At 37.2% G+C, this 20,192-nt stretch overlaps 1 protein-coding gene across 1 annotated transcript in view; it reads right to left on the bottom strand.

Annotated features, from left to right (window-relative positions):
• LOC124751648 (protein sneaky) overlaps nt 1-20,192 on the bottom strand; it is a 265,977-nt gene that overhangs the window by 37,886 nt on the left and 207,899 nt on the right. The window contains exon 8 of the mRNA XM_047248990.1: nt 5,556-5,669. Within this exon, the coding sequence (XP_047104946.1) occupies nt 5,556-5,669 (114 nt within the window). The remainder of the gene's footprint in view (nt 1-5,555; nt 5,670-20,192) is intronic.

The raw sequence follows: 20,192 nt of genomic DNA, 5'->3' as shown, positions 1-20,192 counted from the left end.
ATGGCATTGTGATCGAGCACTTGAATTACCGAAAATTGTGCACATGTTTGTTACCAAAAATGTTGACGGATGTGCACAAAACCAAACTTTTAGACAGTGCATTGACTTTCCTTGAGCAGTACTACAAGGACAGTGATGATTTCTTAAGCCAAATTGTTATGGGCCACGAAATATGGGTGGCCTACGTCACACCAGAATCAAAGCAACAGTCCATGGAATGGCAGCATGCAGATTCACCCAGAAAAGTGAAGTTTAAGCAAACAATTTCTGCCCGGAAAATCATGTGCACAGTTTTCTGGGAAAGAAAAGGAGTATTGCTTGTGGAATTTCTGCCTCATAATGGGTCAATCAATGCAGCAGCTTATTGCAAGACATTGCACAATCTGCGCCATTCAATTCAGAACAAAAGATGTGGCAAGTTGAGCAAGGGCATTGTTTTGCTGCAAGACAATGCCTGTCCGCATGTGGTGAATCAGACCAAAGATCTCATCACATCTTTTCGATGGGAAACTCTAGACCATCCTCTGTACAGCCCTGATCTTGCACCCAGTGACTACCATCTGTTCCTGCACTTGAAGAAACACCTGAGAGGTCAGTATCTTCAAGACGATGATGAAGTCAAAACAGTGGTGATGCAGTGGTTTAACAAGTCAGGCGGCAGACTTCTATGAGGAGGGTATTCAAAAACTGGTACAACGTTATGACAAGTGCCTCAATATTGACGGAAATTATGTAGAAAAGTAGATTAAGGTACAGGCTTTCATGTAAAAATAAAATTATTGAGATGTCTTAGCACGTCTTGTTTTAATTTCAAAATGGTACTTACTTAAAAAACATGCCTCGTTAACAGTGGTGGGTAGGAACTATTAACTCACATCTGTATATCTTTTTTTTTTTTCCTTTAGAAAAAATAAAAAACTAAACATAGAAATGTTCCAAATTTAACAGTACGTACAAATTAATTTGCAGTGTGAATGTAAAATGACTCTTTCCACATCATTATGATCTCTCACGCAAAATGATGCATGGAACATGTAACTAAATAATTAAATTTGTACAACCTCCTAGACACATTTAATATACATGGTCAATATACACTTGCTTGTGTTCTACACGTGGCTTTCTTTTACTTTTCGTTCAAGACACTGGAATCTGATAGACACACGTAGCACAGGTGATTTCTGTTTTACATGAACATTTTCTGCACATGGCTGTGTGGCACTTAACACAGGTGCCATTGGTCTTACTGCCTTTGCACAGTCTGATATGGCACTTCCTCCACTTTCTGGGTGATTTTGGTCCCCTATCCTCTTTCTTTGCCTGATGTTCTTTGCTCTATCATTCCCTTGAGTTTATTTGCCAGCTGAAGTATAAACGTGTTCCTTTCAATTTTCTTCTTCGTAACTATTTTTAAATGACCCATGCATTTATTGCCAACCTTGTTCAAGATGTTGTAGAAGACATGAGTCTGCCATCTCCTACATGCAACCTTTGTGGTATAATTACAGACCATTTGGTCAACTGTATCCACCCCACACTTTGTTGCATTGTAGAATGTTATGGTTTCAGGTTTCTTTTTTTCTCCCTTGCTTACTGCTGCTTTAGCATGCAGTGTACTCAGATGAATCACATTTTTATTCTTCTTTCCTTGGTATACAGTCATGGTGCAGTCTGTGTTGCCACTTCGATTCAGGATGATGGTGAAGTGTATTTCAGAATTAGGCTTCCTTACTTCATAAGGGGTTTCACAACAGATCTTGTTCACTGTACCAACTAATGAAGCTTTCTTTTCTTTGAGTTTCTTAACAAGTTGAAGAAATGTAAAGAAGTTGTCTGCTGTCACATTTCTTCCTTGATTTACAAATGGCTCCATGAAACTCAGATGATGTACTCTCAACGTTGTTGCTTCTCTCTATGTGTGTCCTCTTTGCCAAGGTACTGAGAAGCATTACGTATTTACTTTGTCGTTACATTGACAGCCAACCAGTATTTGAGAGCATACTTGTTTGGTTTGTTAGACATGAATTGAATGAACTTGCATCCTGTTTTTCTTGGTAATAGTTGCTCATCAATGGTCATATTTTCTCCATGGTGGTAAGAACAAATACTGTTTTCAGTGAACTCTCTCCAAATTCCAGATACAAGAGTGATTTGTTGAATGCCAGGCATTCAGCTCAGGTTTATTTTTCACCAAAATGAAGAAATCTGAGAAGCTCCTGAAACCTGTCCCTTGTCAAAATATCCTTGATAAAAGTAGGCCCCCAACAGTGTGACCAAATGTAGTGATCCATACCATTCACGGAAAGGCATGTATCAAATACATCAAAGATAGAGTTCAGAGTAAAGATGTCCATGATCATAATTAATTTGCAAACATCAAGCCACATACTGTGGGAAAGTATTACTCAACAGGTGAGGAGTCTACCTTCTGGAAAGCATTTGTAATCTTCTTGGAGCAAGGAGGAATGAAGGAGCTCTGGTACCATGGAAGATGACCACCACCAAGGAAGACAAATATGATGTATATAAGCAAATGTTGTTACATACTATTCACAGACAGAATGTCAATGAGAGTTCATAGTATGTTAACAACACGTCTTTGAGACATTAATATTAGTTGGTTCCCATGTAACATTTAAGCGTTTATCAGTTTGTGACAATATGCAGAGTTAATTGAACCAACCTACACTTCATTTAAGTAGAGAAGCAGTGTTTTGTTTTGTAGCCACTTAACTTATAGAAATCTGAACAGAAGAAAGAAGTGCAATGCTTAGGAAGCATGGGGCACAGCATACCTGGACCCTGAGATAATTCACAAGAGTTGGAAGGCTGAATCTCAACACCAATCTAATAAAGGAGTGTTAAGGCAGCAGTGTTAGGTATAGCTGCAAGGAGTAATAGATGTAGAACAATTTTGCCAAAGCAGTCAAAACATTGCCACAATAGCTAAATACAGCAGTCAACAGCCACTAATAAACACTCCACAGAGATCATCCAGACATACATTTTGTGCAAATGACACCCGGAGGATCAGTTTCTCCAGCTCCTCAAGTGACACAGTCCAGGAATTACTTTTTAGTACTTTACCAACATTTGATACTGTGTATTTATTCATGAGAAGTAGCATTGCTTTGTCAAAAATAAGACAGAAAGCACTGGTGACAGAGTCGTTTATTCGTTGGCAAGCATAAGCATTGGGACCTTCTCTCTCCTTCAGAGAGTTCACAGCCAACTTTCTTCTTGAAGATGAAAACTTGGCAATTTTCCACACAGTTTCATCCCTAGAAACTATCTTTGTGGATGCTTCCAACTGCACTTGCTGTGAAGAGAGAGGTGATGATTGGCATAGATCAGCATATGAATCCTTTTCCACAAATCACTCCTGGTTCACAAGTCTTCATCTTCACTTGTCTCAGGTACGTAATTGTCATCTTTATCAGTGAAGTCAATTTCCAATTCAACTTCAGAATTCTCTAAGAGGTGTAACACTTCTTCATCAGAAAGTCCATGCTGACGATAGAAGTTCCAAAATGTGTCTCTTGGACAAAGACTGTTACCTGAATGCCATGATATAAACAGTGGTAGATTGGAGTTTACATGTGCCAAGTTGCAAAAATGAGCAGCAACTGCTTTGCATGACTGCTGCCTTTTGTCACTTCATTGTTGGATAATTTACATATACAGGGTGTTACAAAAAGGTACGGCCAAACTTTCAGGAAACATTCCTCACACACAAAGAAAGAAAATATGTTATGTGGACATGTGTCTGGAAACGCTTACTTTCCGTGTTAGAGCTCATTTTATTACTTCTCTTCAAATTACATTAATCATGGAATGGAAACACACAGCAACAGAATGTACCAGCGTGACTTCAAACACTTTGTTACAGGAAATGTTCAAAATGTCCTCCATTAGCGAGGATACATGCATCCACCCTCCGTCGCATGGAATCCCTGATGTGCTGATGCAGCCCTGGAGAATGGCGTATTGTATCACAGCCATCCACAATACGAGCACAAAGAGTCTCTACATTTGGTACCGGGGTTGCGTAGACAAGAGCTTTCAAATGCCCCCATAAATGAAAGTCAAGAGGTTGAGGTCAGGAGAGCGTGGAGGCCATGGAATTGGTCCACGTCTACCAATCCATCGGTCACCGAATCTGTTGTTGAGAAGCGTACGAACACTTCGACTGAAATGTGCAGGAACTCCATCGCACATGAACCACATGTTGTGTCGTACTTGTAAAGGCACATGTTCTAGCAGCACAGGTAGAGTATCCCATATGAAATCATAATGACGTGCTCCATTGAGCGTAGGTGGACGAAACTAAAATGAGCTCTAACATGGAAATTAAGTGTTTCCGGACACATGTCCACATAATATCTTTTCTTTATTTGTGTGTGAGGAATGTTTCCTGAAAGTTTGACCATACCATTTTGTAACACCCTGTATACAGAAGAGTACTTACAGTGGGGTCAATTTCACCCTATTCACTACTGTAGGTATATCGAATGGAATGTCAAAGAAAATATAAATAATTCATAAATTCTAATGGATCATTATAAAGAAGAGAAAAAATTCAGAAAATTCATGTGATTTCATAATGCAGTAAATAAATCCAATATAACAAGGATGGAAAAAGTATGACAGGGGTCATTTTGATCACTGCTACCACTATAGTGTTAAATACAAAAGAAAACTGGTACTCCCTACACTGTCAGTATTCCTAAAGCTGAACTTGTCTCCAGAATGGTGTAAATGAAGAATATTCACAATATTAACAATTAATGTCCAGTGGCAATTTTTTAAAGAAAGGCAATATGATATAAAAATAGTTTATAATTCTAACATTTCAAAATTTTGCATGAGGCAACCCCACAATAACTATGATAAACACATGTATTGAGAGGAAAAAGCACTGCTCACCATAGAAACAAAGTGATAGTACGTTGAATGTGCAATAATTTCTCACTTCTCACATGGAATGCTGGGAATGGATGTATGTGATCCCCACACTGCGGATATATTGTTCTTGCAGGGTAGGCAGTATATAAAAGAAACAAATATGTTTCCGTGTTTTGGACTTCTAGGAACGCAGATGTGACACACATGGGCCTTCACTACATGTGGACCTCACTCATCCTGGGTCTCGAGTGACCTGCCTTCATTTTTAACCTCCCCCAACCCACTCCTCTCACCTCCCCGGTGAAGGAACTATTACTTCTGAAAATTAGGTAGTACATTACTTTTCCTTTTGTATATGTCTGTCAGTAGTATTAAAGATTTTGCCTGCTGAAAGTACTTGGAAGTCTCATAGTTTATTATTTTTCCTGACTGAATGTATTTATTTGTTTTTATGTCACTATCTGCCATTCATCAATTAGATCTTAAAATGAATAGTAGTTTGTTTCTCAATAATTATTTTTGTTCTGTCCTAGAACTCCACTATAACAATAAGATGACAACAGAGTTGTATCATCAGTTATGGATTAAACTGTGATACATTATTGGTGGGCAGTTTATTCAATTTTATTCCTTAGTATCTGCCTTCATACCTCCATTTGTTTTATTCTTGCTTGATGTTTAATGGTAGCTTTCATGTGTTGTAGAATGCCAGCTCTAGTTTTCAGTGTTTCATTGTAAAGGAACAAAATTCTCCTCTTCTCTTGCTGTAAATATATGAAAATACTTAAGAAAAACAGTAATCAAACTAAAGTATTTTAATTTATTGGTGAACATAAAGTACATGCTAATACATCATTTTAGTGACTTATAAAAATATTTACATTTAGATTATATTTTTGCTTGATACTTCCTCAAACAATAATCTGTGTTGTGTCTAGTAAAAAAATATTTGGGAAGTATAGAAACGGAACAGATGTGTCTAAAATAATAATATTAACTCAAACAAGAAAAGTGCAGCAGTTTGTGTGTGCTTATGCATATATAAACAATCTCACTTACTCTCTCCCTCTCTTTCTTTCACACACACACACACACACACACACACACACACACACACACACACACACACACACACACACAGTTTTCTGGTAACTGGCCTAGGAGGAAGTGTGGATGTTTCATTAATTTGGTAGTTGACATGTCTAAACAGTCTACAAGCAGCAATTCAATATATTTTTCTTTGTGGCAGACAAAGTAAGGATACATACTGATCATTCATACAAATATGTTGTATATGTATTCACTAGATTTGCAAGACTTCAGCTGAGACACACCGTTACAAATACATGAGTAAAATTAATTGCTGGTAGAGTAAGTCATCAAAAATAAAATGAAAAAAACTCTAGCTTGTCTGGTTGAGATAGAATTTTGATTAAGATATAGAGATAGCGACTGTGACCCGCATCACTCGGAAGCGAGATCACTGGCAAGTGAGGAAAGGAACATCTGTGGACTAGCCAAAGACTTCTGTGCATTCTGAGCTATGATAAGTTGTGGACACGCTATTATATTGCACTTCATAAATAAAATTTATGTGCAGTTAACCACTTTGATTCCATTATTAGGACATTCCCTGTCACCTGGTTATAGGGAATACCTCCATAAATTACAATTACTTAGTGAGTACTGTATTTCACTGTGCTGTCTTGTATCCAATCAGTGAATACTAGAGCATTTTCTGACACATTAAAATATACTGCAAGGATAGCATTTGTAAAATGATTGAACAAGACTGAGATATAATTATTGATTTTTCTATGGAATTTTGAGTGGACTAAATCTCTCTAATGTATATTTACCATGAATTATAAAGGAAATTATGTGTACGCGAACCATACTATATGGTTGAATAGTATCACACGCTAACAAAAGCCAGGCTCTTTCTTAATAATTACTCTATTTAAGAATAACAATGGACTCTCCTATTTGATGCAGGGATATATGTAGCACTATATTCAGAGCAGATGTGCAGTAAATTAAGTCCCTATTAATCCATTCTTGAACTACTGCTGTATCAATTATTAATGATCTTAATTCACAACGTGAAAGACAGCTACAGGTAAGTTAATACCATCATAAAATGCATGCAAATGTTTCACATTTTCTAGGCACAATATAACACACTGAGAATACCAAACACCTGCTCAAAAAAGATTAATTTTGTATTTGGTCCTGTGTTAAGACCAAAATAATAAAATAAAAAAGTTGTCACTTTCCTAAATGCAGACCTTATTGTTCTCTGAACTCACATTCTCAAGAGAGGCTGTAAGAAGTAACAAAACTTTTGCAGTACAGGAATGAGTTTGCGGTAATACGTTGAGTTATTAATTGCTTATATAACAGTATCTCTCAAATAGTCGTATACACATTCCATTGCAAAATTTCAATTGCATATGTAGTACCCAACCAACATAAATTATTTTCAGCAAAGTATGAAATTCACAGCTCAACACAACATATAAGTTCCTTTAGGTTACTAGAACGTACTAGAATTATAATCTACATTAGATGACTCATATTCTTTGAATCACGGGATAAAAAGTCTGTGAGACGTGGAATAAATTCAAAGATGTATTTTTTTAATGAAGTGCAATACAATATAACAACTTAAAATTGAGAAATATTCTAATATCACAAATTTAATATCACATATAATCAGATGTATTAGTTCTAAGAATCACTGTGGAAACAGTGATCATTGAAGCAGGAGGAGACAGCCAATAAACAATTCTTTAAAGCATTCCAAACATAACTCCATTATAGTAGCACAAGACATTTATTATGTTATGGTAGGTTGTTGAATATATGTTGTTGTTGTTGTTGTTGTGGTCTTCAGTCCTGAGACTGGTCTGATGCAGCTCTCCATGCTACTCTATCCTGTGCAAGCTTTTTCATCTCCCAGTACCTACTGCAACCTACATCCTTCTGAATCTGCTTAGTGTATTCATCTCTTGGTCTCCCTCTACGATTTTTACCCTCCACGCTGCCCTCCAATACTAAATTGGTGATCCCTTGATGCCTCAGAACATGTCCTACCAACCGATCCCTTCTTCTAGTCAAGTTGTGCCACAAACTTCTCTTCTCCCCAATCCTATTCAATACTTCCTCATTAGTTATGTGATCTACCCATCTAATCTTCAGCATTCTTCTGTAGCACCACATTTCGAAAGCTTCTATTCTCTTCTTGTCCAAACTATTTATTGTCCATGTTTCACTTCCATACATGGCTACACTCCATACGAATACTTTCAGAAATGACTTCCTGACACTTAAATCAATACTGGATGTTAACAAATTTCTCTTCTTCAGAAACGCTTTCCTTGCCATTGCCAGCCTACATTTTATATCCTCCCTACTTCGACCATCATCAGTTATTTTGCTCCCCAAATAGCAAAACTCCTTTACTACTTTAAGTGTCTCATTTCCTAATCTAATTCCCTCAGCATCACCCGACTTAATTAGACTACATTCCATTATCCTTGTTTTGCTTTTGTTGATGTTCATCTTATATTCTCCTTTCAAGACACTGTTCATTCCATTCAACTGCTCTTCCAAGTCCTTTGCTGTCTCTGACAGAATTACAATGTCATCGGCGAACCTCAAAGTTTTTATTTCTTCTCCATGAATTTTAATACCTACTCCGAATTTTTCTTTTGTTTCCTTTACTGCTTGCTCAATATACAGATTGAACAACATCGGGGAGAGGCTACAACCCTGTCTTACTCCCTTCCCAACCACTGCTTCCCTTTCATGTCCCTCGACTCTTATAACTGCCATCTGGTTTCTGTACAAATTGTAAATAGCCTTTCGCTCCCTGTATTTTACCCCTGCCACCTTTAGAATTTGAAAGAGAGTGTTCCAGTCAACATTGTCAAAAGCTTTCTCTAAGTCTACAAATGCTAGAAATGTAGGTTTGCCTTTCCTTAATCTTTCTTCTAAGATAAGTCGTAAGGTCAGTATTGCCTCACATGTTCCAGTGTTTCTACGGAATCCAAACTGATCTTCCCCGAGGTTGGCTTCTACTAGTTTTTCCATTCGTCTGTAAAGAATTCGTGTTAGTATTTTGCAGCTGTGACTTATTAAGCTGATAGTTCGGTAATTTTCACATCTGTCAACACCTGCTTTCTTTGGGATTGGAATTATTATATTCTTCTTGAAGTCTGAGGGTATTTCGCCTGTTTCATACATCTTGCTCACCAGATGGTAGAGTTTTGTCAGGACTGGCTCTCCCACGGCCGTCAGTAGTTCCAATGGAATATTGTCTACTCTGGGGGCCTTGTTTCGACTCAGGTCTTTCAGTGCTCTGTCAAACTCTTCACGCAGTATCATATCTCTCATTTCATCTTCATCTACATCCTCTTCCATTTCAATAATATTGTCCTCAAGTACATCGCCCTTGTATAGACCCTCTATATACTCCTTTCACCTTTCTGCTTTCCCTTCTTTGCTTAGAACTGGGTTTCCATCTGAGCTCTTGATATTCATACAAGTCGTTCTCTTATCTCCAAAGGTCTCTCTAATTTTCCTGTAGGCGGTATCTATCTTACCCCTAGTGAGATAGGCCTCTACATCCTTACATTTGTCCTCTAGCCATCCCTGCTTAGCCATTTTGCACTTCCTGTCGATCTCATTTTTGAGACGTTTGTATTCCTTTTTGCCTGTTTCACTTACTGCATTTTTATATTTTCTCCTTTCATCAATTAAATTCAATATTTCTTCTGTTACCCAAGGATTTCTACTAGCCCTCGTCTTTTTACCTACTTGATCCTCTGCTGCCTTCACTACTTCATCCCTCAAAGCTACCCATTCTTCTTCTACTGTATTTATTTCCCCCATTCCTGTCAATTGCTCCCTTATGCTCTCCCTGAATCTCTGTACAACCTCTGGTTCTTTTAGTTTATCCAGGTCCCATCTCCTTAAATTCCCACATTTTTGCAGTTTCTTCAGTTTTAATCTACAGGTCATAACCAATAGATTGTGGTCAGAGTCCACATCTGCCCCTGGAAATGTCCTACAATTTAAAACCTGGTTCCTAAATCTCTGTCTTACCGTTATATAATCTATCTGATACCTTTTAGTATCTCCAGGGTTCTTCCATGTATACAACCTTCTTTCATGATTCTTAAACCAAGTGTTAGTTATGATTATGTTGTGCTCTGTGCAAAATTCTACCAGGCGGCTTCCTCTTTCATTTCTGTCCCCCAATCCATATTCACCTACTATGTTTCCTTCTCTCTCTTTTCCTACACTCGAATTCCAGTCACCCATGACTATTAAATTTTCGTCTCCCTTCACAATCTGAATAATTTCTTTTATTTCATCATACATTTCTTCAATTTCTTCGTCATCTGCAGAGCTAGTTGGCATATAAACTTGTACTACTGTAGTAGGTGTGGGCTTCGTATCTATCTTGGCCACAATAATGCGTTCACTATGCTGTTTGTAGTAGCTTACCCGCATTCCTATTTTCCTATTCATTATTAAACCTACTCCTGCATTACCCCTATTTGATTTTGTGTTTATATGTATACCCACACATATTACTTCCTTTTGTATTGATGACCGACACTTTTAAGCCTTTTTCAGAAGTGGTCTTTTAGTCTCAGTATTATAGTCACTGCACGGGAAAACTGAGATACCATTGACAGCAAACAATGTTTGTTATTGTATTTACTGTGAAATAGTTGTAAAAATGTCATATTTTTGTAAGATGTCTCTGCACATACATCCACAATTAAAACAAGATATAATTCACATTCTTCTGTAGACTGAAAATGCTATCTTTGTTATGTAAAGTCACTTCAATAATTACTCAGAAGCTCACTAGTGAATGGAAATATGCAGAATAAATTAACATCCTCATTTTTATGTCAGTTGTAGCTACAATTATGGCAATACTAATAAACTTGAACCAAAGTACTTCATTATGTCAAGGATGCAAGTTTTTCTATTTATGTTATTTGTTTGCAGTCCCAAAAACTGGACATAATCTACTCCTTGAAATTACATGTTTGAATAGACTGTTGCGTCAGAGGAACTGAACTTTACGTACTAAGTATTGTCAAAAATTTATTGTAATCTATTTACCTTCAATAGTGTGTTGGTATTTTCAGACATTTCAGTAATTTTCTTTTGACACAGGTAAGATGAATTTGTGGTGTCAACTATTCCATAGTATTTTAACTGTTGCATGAGGACATCATGGCCTCCCACAAAAGCCTTGGTTAAGTTACAAAATATTCTCAGTAGTCATAACGCCTAAAATTATTGATGCCACAGATGATTTATTAAGAAGGATATAGTCTGTTAGTTGACAATCATGTTCAAAATCAACTCTTTTTTTTTTTTTTTTTTTTTTTTTTTTTCACTGAACATGGCTTTTGTTCTACATATCTACACATACTGTTGTACATCATGCCAAATTTTTAAAAGAAATGCTTGGAGTTTTCAGCTTGTTAGATGTCCAGTCAAATTATGAGACAGTTAGGAAAGACTCTAAGAAAAGAGTGAGGCTGATTAATGATAAAACTATGGAAGATTTGAAAGAAAGCTTAAAAAAGGTTAAATGGGGTGAAGTGCTTAATGAGTCTAATGCTATCTCTAAATTCAACATATTTCATAATGAGTCTGTATCCAGTTTTGAAAGTAGTTTTCTTAAAAATACAATTAAATGTAATAATAACAATTAATCACAGAAACCTTCGATCACTTCAGTTATCAGAGTCTATTCACAGTGAAAAACGGACTTGAACAAAATAAGCAGAACAAGTAATGACCTAGAAATACTTTCTTATTATAGACACTATAGTAAAATATTTGGAAAAAGTTGTAAAAATATCTAGGAGTATGCACATTTTGTCAAAACTGACAAGTATGATTATAAAATAAAATCAATGTGGAATATCATTAAAGAAGAGACAGGGAAAGAAGCCATAGAAGATGGCATGATTTCTGTTACAGGAAATGGGAGTATTGTAAAAGACAGTTTATGTGTATCCGATATTTTTAATAATTACTTTTTAAAAACAGGCAACAAAATTGGTGCAAATAGTTCAGAAGAGAAAGCAAAGCAGAACATTGAAGAAGCAACATACAGGACTTTTAGGGAAATGCAAATTAATCTCACATCCCCAGCTGACATAAGTAATATTATCATGTCTTTAAAAACTAAAAGTTCAAGAGGGATGGATAATATTTCCAATAAGCCACTAAAAAGTTGTGGCCCTATAATATGTAATATTCATAGTCAATGTAATGCAGTATTAACTCAGGGTGTTTTCTCAGGCCTCTCTGTAAAAAGAGATGTCTCCACAGATGTCGATAACCATCCGGTGTCACTCCTTATGTTATTTTCTAAAATTTTTGGGGCTCTAATATACTCCACAGTTGTCATCCACCTGTGCGGTAATGGGATACTTAGCCAATCACAGTTTGGATTCCAAAATGGCCATTATATTGAGTCAGCTATTTATCATTTATGGAACACATAACAAAATCTTTAAATGATAAAAGATTGTCAATTGGGATGTGCTGTGATTCATCAAAGACAATTGATTGTGTCAGTCACAATACTCTATTAGAGAGGTTAAGTTTTTATGGAATATATTGTTCAGCAAATGCCTGGCTTAATTCTTAATTGTTTGCCCCGACAGCTGAGTGGTCAGCGTGATGGATTGCTGTCCTATGGGCCCGGATTCAATTCCCGGCTGGGTCGGAGATTTTCTCCACACAGGGACTGGGTGTTGCATTGTCTTCATCATCATTTCATCCTCATCCGGGTGCAGGTCGCCCACTGTGGCGTCGAATGTAATAAGCCATGCACCATGGCGGCCGGACCTGCCCCGCAAGGGGCCTCCCGGCCAACAACGCCAAATGCTCATTTGCATTTCATTTCCAATTCTCAATTAAGAAACACAATACAGAAAGTTACCCTCTAGGCTGTTTGAATTATACAAAGAGGGATAAGGGCGTCCATACCTGGCGGCCAGTGAAAAGAAAAAATATAGTGTAGCTAGGAGTCTTTCTTTCAAGAAAACGATTTAAAAGTTGGTGTAACACATATTTTTAAAAGGGTCAAAACTGGAACTTTTTAGTGGCATCTTACAATTCGCCATTCATCTTTCAAAATATCAGAAATTCTCCATACCCCCAGGTCTAGCCCCCCATCCCCTTACAAGCTACTGTATGAGTGTGCTTGAAGAGGGATACCACAACACCTGGGTAGTGAGAAATTAGAATGACAGTGCTACAGTGTTTGATCATCAAAGCCCTAGTGTCCTTGTGTTATGTTAACAATCTGCTATTTTATTTGAATCAGGAGGCAGAATTAATCCTGGCCACTCATGATACAGGCATTTTTGTGAAGCAAAGCAAAGAAGCATCAGTAGAGAAAGTAGTAAATGATGTGAAAATTGCTGAAAGATTTTGAACAAATGGGCTAGCTTTAAACTTTGATAAATTGCATTTCAACATATTCCAACTCCTATTAAAGGGACATTGTATGTAGGAGATACAATGCCACCAATGTTAAATTATCGAATTTTGTGACCCATTAGCTTGGAAACTTTTTAAGACACAAACTTACAATTTTCCATAATTATTGAATGCACCTTTCTAGATACACGGAACTAGAATTATTACTAAAATTGTACTGAAGGGCAGGTTATCTTCTTTTTTTCCCCAAACACTCAATTTTTTGATAGAATTTTGTAAATAAATGAACATAAAAACAAAACAACTCAGGATATTTTAATTATTCTAGTTCAATATGTGTTGAATCTCACACTTGGCATGCTGTGAAAATTTCATGTCTCTACCATTAGAACTTTTTTAGAAAATGGGTCATTTATTGCAAAAAATGCAGTTCAGAGATATTGAGGTTTAAAACTTGTTTTAATTACAAATTCTTATACAGACTTACATTTCTGTGTCTTTTATGCATTAGAATTGTCCTGGCCCATGTCTGTGTCTCCTTCAGTGTCACAACAGCCCAGTGCTTGCTGCCTCCTTTTCTTTCTTGCTTCTTTTGTCATGTGCTGAGCAGCTAACTCTGCTTCACGTACATGAAGCTCATCCAGTTCCCGCAGTCCTTCATCTGTGTTCTGTCCAAATCTTGCTCCTAACTTCTCCTGAACCTTAAGTCTTTCTAAGTTCCCACTATTAAAAGTTATTACAGCATCAGACACTGCTACCTTTAGAGTCATAAGACCAACAAATACATTTTTAGGCACACGGCGCCAAACAACATGCAAAGTTTAACTTCACCACCACAAAGACAGCATGAGACAGTTTCAGAAAGAACTTGTGCAAGGATTTACAGATCAGTAATGAAGTTGTCCATAATATCATTACTCTTACCACTGTCACCTGTGTAGCTGCAACATTTGACAATCACACGTCAACATTCAAAATATTATTTGAAGATCTCACAATTGTCTGATTTTAATACATTATATACCAAAATGTTCAGAAAATTCCAAAGTACATTATGGAGTAGGAAACAGAAAATGTAACATTTCAACAGATTTCACATACAATGTCCCCTTAACCTTGTATAGCAACAAGCGGAGCAGAAAATTGTAAGTGCTTAGGCATGCAAATTGATGAAAAGTTAAACTGTAGGTCTGCTACGGCATTTGGGTTCAGCGACTTTTGTCATCAGAATAATTGCCAACTTGGGAGGCATAAAAGTCAGTAATTTAACACATTTTGCATATTTTCATTAATTTTTACTTTATGGGATGATATTCTGGGGTACCTCCTCATTTAGGCAAAAAACATTAATTGTGCAAAAGAAAGTAAATAATATTATGTGTGGAGTTCAAAAATGTAAATCTTGCAGATAGCTCTTTAAACAGTTGGGAATATTAACCACAGTCTCATATTAAATTTATTCACTCATAAAAATTGTTACTAATAATCCATCTTTTTAAGTTTGAGAGTAATGGAGATATTCACAAGTACAACACTAGAAGGGAAATGATGTTTATTAGCCTTTTAATGAATCTAAAGTTGGCACTGAATGGGGAAGAATATGCAGCTGTAAAACTCTTTGACAATCTGCCCATGGAAATAAAATGTCTGGCAAACAGCAGAAGTCTTTTCAGATGTAGATTAAAGACATTTCTCCTTGACAACTCCTTGGAACAATTCTTGAATCACAAAAAAAAAATCTGTAAATGGTCAGCATTTATTTTTAGTTGTATATGAGCATTCTATGTTAGTTCTGTTGACACATTCTACTTCATAATATTTGTCATGATTCTGGTCTATGGAATAGAAACTAACAAACTAACCAACAATGTTGGGACAGCTATCAGCCAGGCAGGTGTGAACTGATGGAGGAGGCAAGGTGGTTGCCCAGGAGGCTCCATAGAAAGGCAGCTGCGAATATAACAAATTCTGTTTTGACATACCTGTGTTGCTTGATACACCAGGACAGTGGCTGGCTGGCTGCTCAGTTCTGCTGGGTTGGCTCTTTGATGCTGACATAGTTACTCCACTGAGTTCTGGTGGTCTCATTTACATTGGCCATGTGTCTCCATATCAGCTGTTTGTACTCACTGATGGTATACCTGCTATGATGTTGTGCAGTACTTCAGCTGCAGCAGGATGGTGGACACCTAGCATGATGAGACGTCCATCCTGCAATGGTGGTAGACAATTGGTGTACATGGGGAGCAGTAGTCCATGCTGCTGGAATTGAACTGGACTAGCTAACTGCACCATGACACTAAGTCTAGGGAAGGACTTAGTTCATAGAGCTGTTATCCTGTGGTCGCCTCAAATTAGTGACTTCTACTGGGAGGTCCAAGTGGTATCCTTGTCTGGCACAGCCCTGTCGCTTTGATAGGACTGCAAGGCTAAGAGTGATTTCATTACAAAAATGTTCAGTATGTGAAGTCATCAGCAATGCATTTGTTGTGCATATGCAGCACTTCTAATCACTTATCCTAAAACACCACTGCCACTATCATTGTGGAAATCTGACAAGCCTCTTACTGCACTAGTCTGCTCAGTGTCACTGCATTTCCTATTTCAACAATCTAACATGCCTCGCAACTTTGTGATGGCCTTGTTGAATTATTACACTGACAATGTGCTGTGCTCACCTGTTCTCAGTGCTGCTGCAACACGCCACTCAGACTCACATTTATTTCAATATATGGTCACTTCATTACACAACTAGCAGTCAAACAAATTCATATTTCTGAATAAATACATCCTCCCAACTTGAGAGAGGAAAAAAGTGAAGTCCTAACATCAGTGATCAGGCTGATCAGATTCATGAAGTAGAATACCAAGGACAAAATGAAAAATGTGGGAAATACTCTTTTTTCTATTTTCTCTTTAGCAAACCTCAAAAATTTAATTCGTACTGAAAAACATTTATTAGAAGTTAAAATGTTGTGCCATGTTTGAGTCTTGGCCCGTCAGATACATGTCTTTTATCACACTCTAATGCGTACTTTTGTCTTCTTGCCATGTTCAAATGCTCATTTCTTCTCAAGTAGCCCTCCTGCTATATGGTGCTATCTAGAAAAACTACAACATTAATTGTAACGGGTCACTTTAATGCCAACTTTCTAACAGAAGAGGGAAACAGAACAGACCTTGAACACCTGATGTGGTCTTGCAACTTAGTAAAGTGTTAGACCCTCTGTCTTGTGTGAAGAGCCTGTTCTAGTACTTTAACAGACAAAATATATGTAGAAAAGGAAGCTTGTAATAATTTAACTGTGAAAAATATTATAAATGGCCTCTCTGACTGTGATTGGCATTACTTCACCATAAACCAAATAAATGTGCAAAGAAAAATAAATTTCATTTGTAAAAATAGGACTAGAAACAGACACACCATGGAAAACTTGTAATCATCAGCTACAGCTTGTGGACTGGTCTCATGTATATGCTGCTACTGATGTTAACTCCAAATTTAATACATTTATGAATGAGGTTACAAGTCTGTATGAAGAAACATTTCTTAAAATGTTAGGGAGGGAAAGTCTGTCTAAATCAGGCTGCAGGCCTTGGATAACTGGGTGTATCAAAATTTCTTGTAGAATGAAAAGGAAGTTTTATGAAGCAGCCAAGAGGTCAAATCATCTCAATAAGATTAGCCATTACAAACCATACAATTCAATTCTTAACAAGACCATACAGGCATCAGAGAACATGTTATTTATTTTTTATTTATTTACATGTCAAGTTCCATAGGATCAAATTGAGGAGCAAATCTCCAAGGTCATGGAATGTGTCAGTATATGAAATTACAACATGAAAGTAAGAACAGATAAAAATAAAATGTTCATGAACCCAAAATAATTCAAGCCATAAATTTAATTAAATGCAATCAACAATACAACAAGAATCAGCTTAATTTTTCAAGGAACTTCTCAACAGAATAGGAGAAGTGATCCATGAGGAAACTTTTCAGTTTCGATTGAAAATGCATGGATTGCTGCTAAGATTTTTGAGTTCTTGTGGTAGCTTATTGAAATGGATGCAGCAGTATACTGCACACCTTTCACGCAGGAGACAAGGAAGTCCGATCCAAATGCAGGTTTTATTTTTGCCGTGTGTTTACTGAGTGAAAGCTGCTTGTTCTTGGGAATAAGCTAATATTGTTAACAAGAAATAACAGGAAGGAATATATATATATATTGAGAGGCCAATGTCAACATACCCAGACTCATGAACAGGGGTCGACAAGAGGTTCATGGACTTACACCACTTATTGCTAGAATCCCCCATATCTGAGCCAAAAATATTCTTTTAGAATGGGAAGAATTACTCCAGAATATAATACCATACAACATAAGTGAATGAAAATAAGCAAAGTAGACTCATTTTCATGTCGAACGATCACTCACTTCAGATAATATTTGAATAGTAAAAGTGGCAGCATTAAGTCTTTGAACAGGATCCTGAACATGGGCTTTCCACAACAGTTTATTATCTATCTGAACACCTAGAAATTTGAATTGTTCAGTTTCACTAATCAAATGCCCATTCTGTGAAATTAAAACGTCAGGTTTTGTTGAATTGTGTGTTAGAACCTGTAAAAATTGAGTCTTACTGTGACTTAGTGTAAGTTTATTTTCTACAAGCCACGCACTTATGTCATGAAATGCACTATTTGACACAGTGCCAATGCTGCACACAACGTCCTTTACTACCAAGCTAGTGACATCAGCAAACAGAAATATTTTAGAGTAACCTGTAATACTACAGGGAATATCATTTATATAAATAAGGAATAGGAGTGGCCCCAACACTGATCCCTTGGGCACCACCCATTCGACCGTACTCCACTTGGTCCACACATCACAGCCATTCTCAACACTGTGAATAACAACCTTTTGCTGTCTGTTGGTAAAGTAAAAGGTGAACAAATTGTGAGCTACTCCCTGTATTCCATAATCAAACGCCTTAGTTAAATCAAAACATTTGCGTAGCTTTTGAAACCTTTTGTTTAACCCATCCAGTACCTCACAGAGAAAAGAGAATATAGGATTTTCAGTTGTTAAATGATATCTAAAGTTGAACTGTTCATTTTATAGCAAGTCATGTTATATAAAATGATCAATTATTCTTATGTACACAGCCTTTTCAATAACTTTAGCAAACACTGATGGCTTAGAGATAGGTCTAAAATTATCTACATTATCCCTTTCTCCATTTTTATAAAGTGGCTTTACTACTGAGTACTTTACTCATTCAGGAAACTGAGCATTCCTAAAGGAAAAATTACAGATATGGCTAAATACAGGGCTAACATGTGCAGCACAGTACTTTAATATTCTGCTAGACACTCCATCATATGCTTGATAGTCCTTTCTCTACTTGGAAACATGATGTCCTCTGAAGGTGAGCCCTTAGTTAGAGGGACTTCCCTTAAGCAGGTATACCTATCAGCTGACTTCAATCTAAAAAAAGGAATTTTTCCATGGGTGATCCCACCACCACCCACTACACCTATAAGCTTTGCCAACCTCCCTTTCCCTTACTTACTGAGGTGCAGGCTGTGCCTAGTGAAACCCGATCGACTGATAGACTCAACTGGCACCATGGCAATGTGATCCATGCCCTCTGCCATCCGAGCCTTCTCCAGCTCCATGTTAATGCGCCTAACAGCCGCATTAAGATGCAGCCAATCATGACACTGAAACAGCTGCACAAAATGCACATTAGTGCCACTAGTTTGAGTAGCTATCTTTACCAGGTCACCTGCATCATATTCACCATCCCTGTCAAGAGTATCCCCTGCCCCACCCACTATCACTACCTGATCCTCTTTCGTAAAATTCCTAATTCCTACATATCTCCCCTATGCTGTCAGTCACCTGAGCCAACCCTGTACTAGGCTTCACAGTGCTGGTGACCTGGTACTCACTCCCCAACACATCCTGCAACTGCTGGCCCACACCTCTACCTAGGCCTCCTAACTGCTGAGGACTGCTGCATGTTTCCTACACCTACAGCTACAAGAGGCTCCTCTCCACTCAACTCTGACAGTTGGTCAAATCTATTGCATACACGCAAAGTATAATTGTCTGAATACCTCCTCCTCCTAGCTGCCTTATTACCAACTGCCAGTTCCCGTTCCCCAGCACCCTTCACCCTCGTCTACCTATGTAGTTCCTCCTTTGTGTGTTGTAACTACACCTGAAGGACATAGATCTTACACTCCTGCTCATCTATGAACTTATTTCTACTACAGATTCTGCATTGTTCTTGTAGGCAAAAATTAAATTTAATTAAAAACTATTTGGAATTTTGTAAAGAAGAAAACAGGAAAAGTTCAGTTTGCAGTGAAAATATCTAAAAAAAAAAATTAGAATCACCATGTTAGTGATAAAAAACAGCTACTGAGACATTTAAGAAACTCTTTTAACAGCAACACAACAAACAGGATCACAAGGCTCCATAAATCCAGCCATGAATTTTCTGCAAGTGAGCATCCCTAGCACAGTACAAAATATCCAAGTAACTACAGTCACTATCCTGGAAATTGAAGGATTCACTAAATCTCTGAAAAATAAAAACCCTACTGGAGTTGACAACATGATTATCACATTATCAAAATACTGCTTAGCCATGTAAGTAAAATCCTGTGCCACATGTTCAATACATCACTTAAGCAATGCTTAAACATGCAGTTGTAAGACCATTGTCTAAGAAGGGAGATAAGACAGATACTGCAAACTGTCCATAAGTCTCACTAC

This window comes from Schistocerca piceifrons, chromosome 1, assembly GCF_021461385.2.
Source record: "Schistocerca piceifrons isolate TAMUIC-IGC-003096 chromosome 1, iqSchPice1.1, whole genome shotgun sequence".
Taxonomy (NCBI): domain Eukaryota; kingdom Metazoa; phylum Arthropoda; class Insecta; order Orthoptera; family Acrididae; genus Schistocerca; species Schistocerca piceifrons.
Note: the sequence above shows the minus strand (reverse complement) of the source record. Positions and strands in the feature narration are given on the sequence as shown.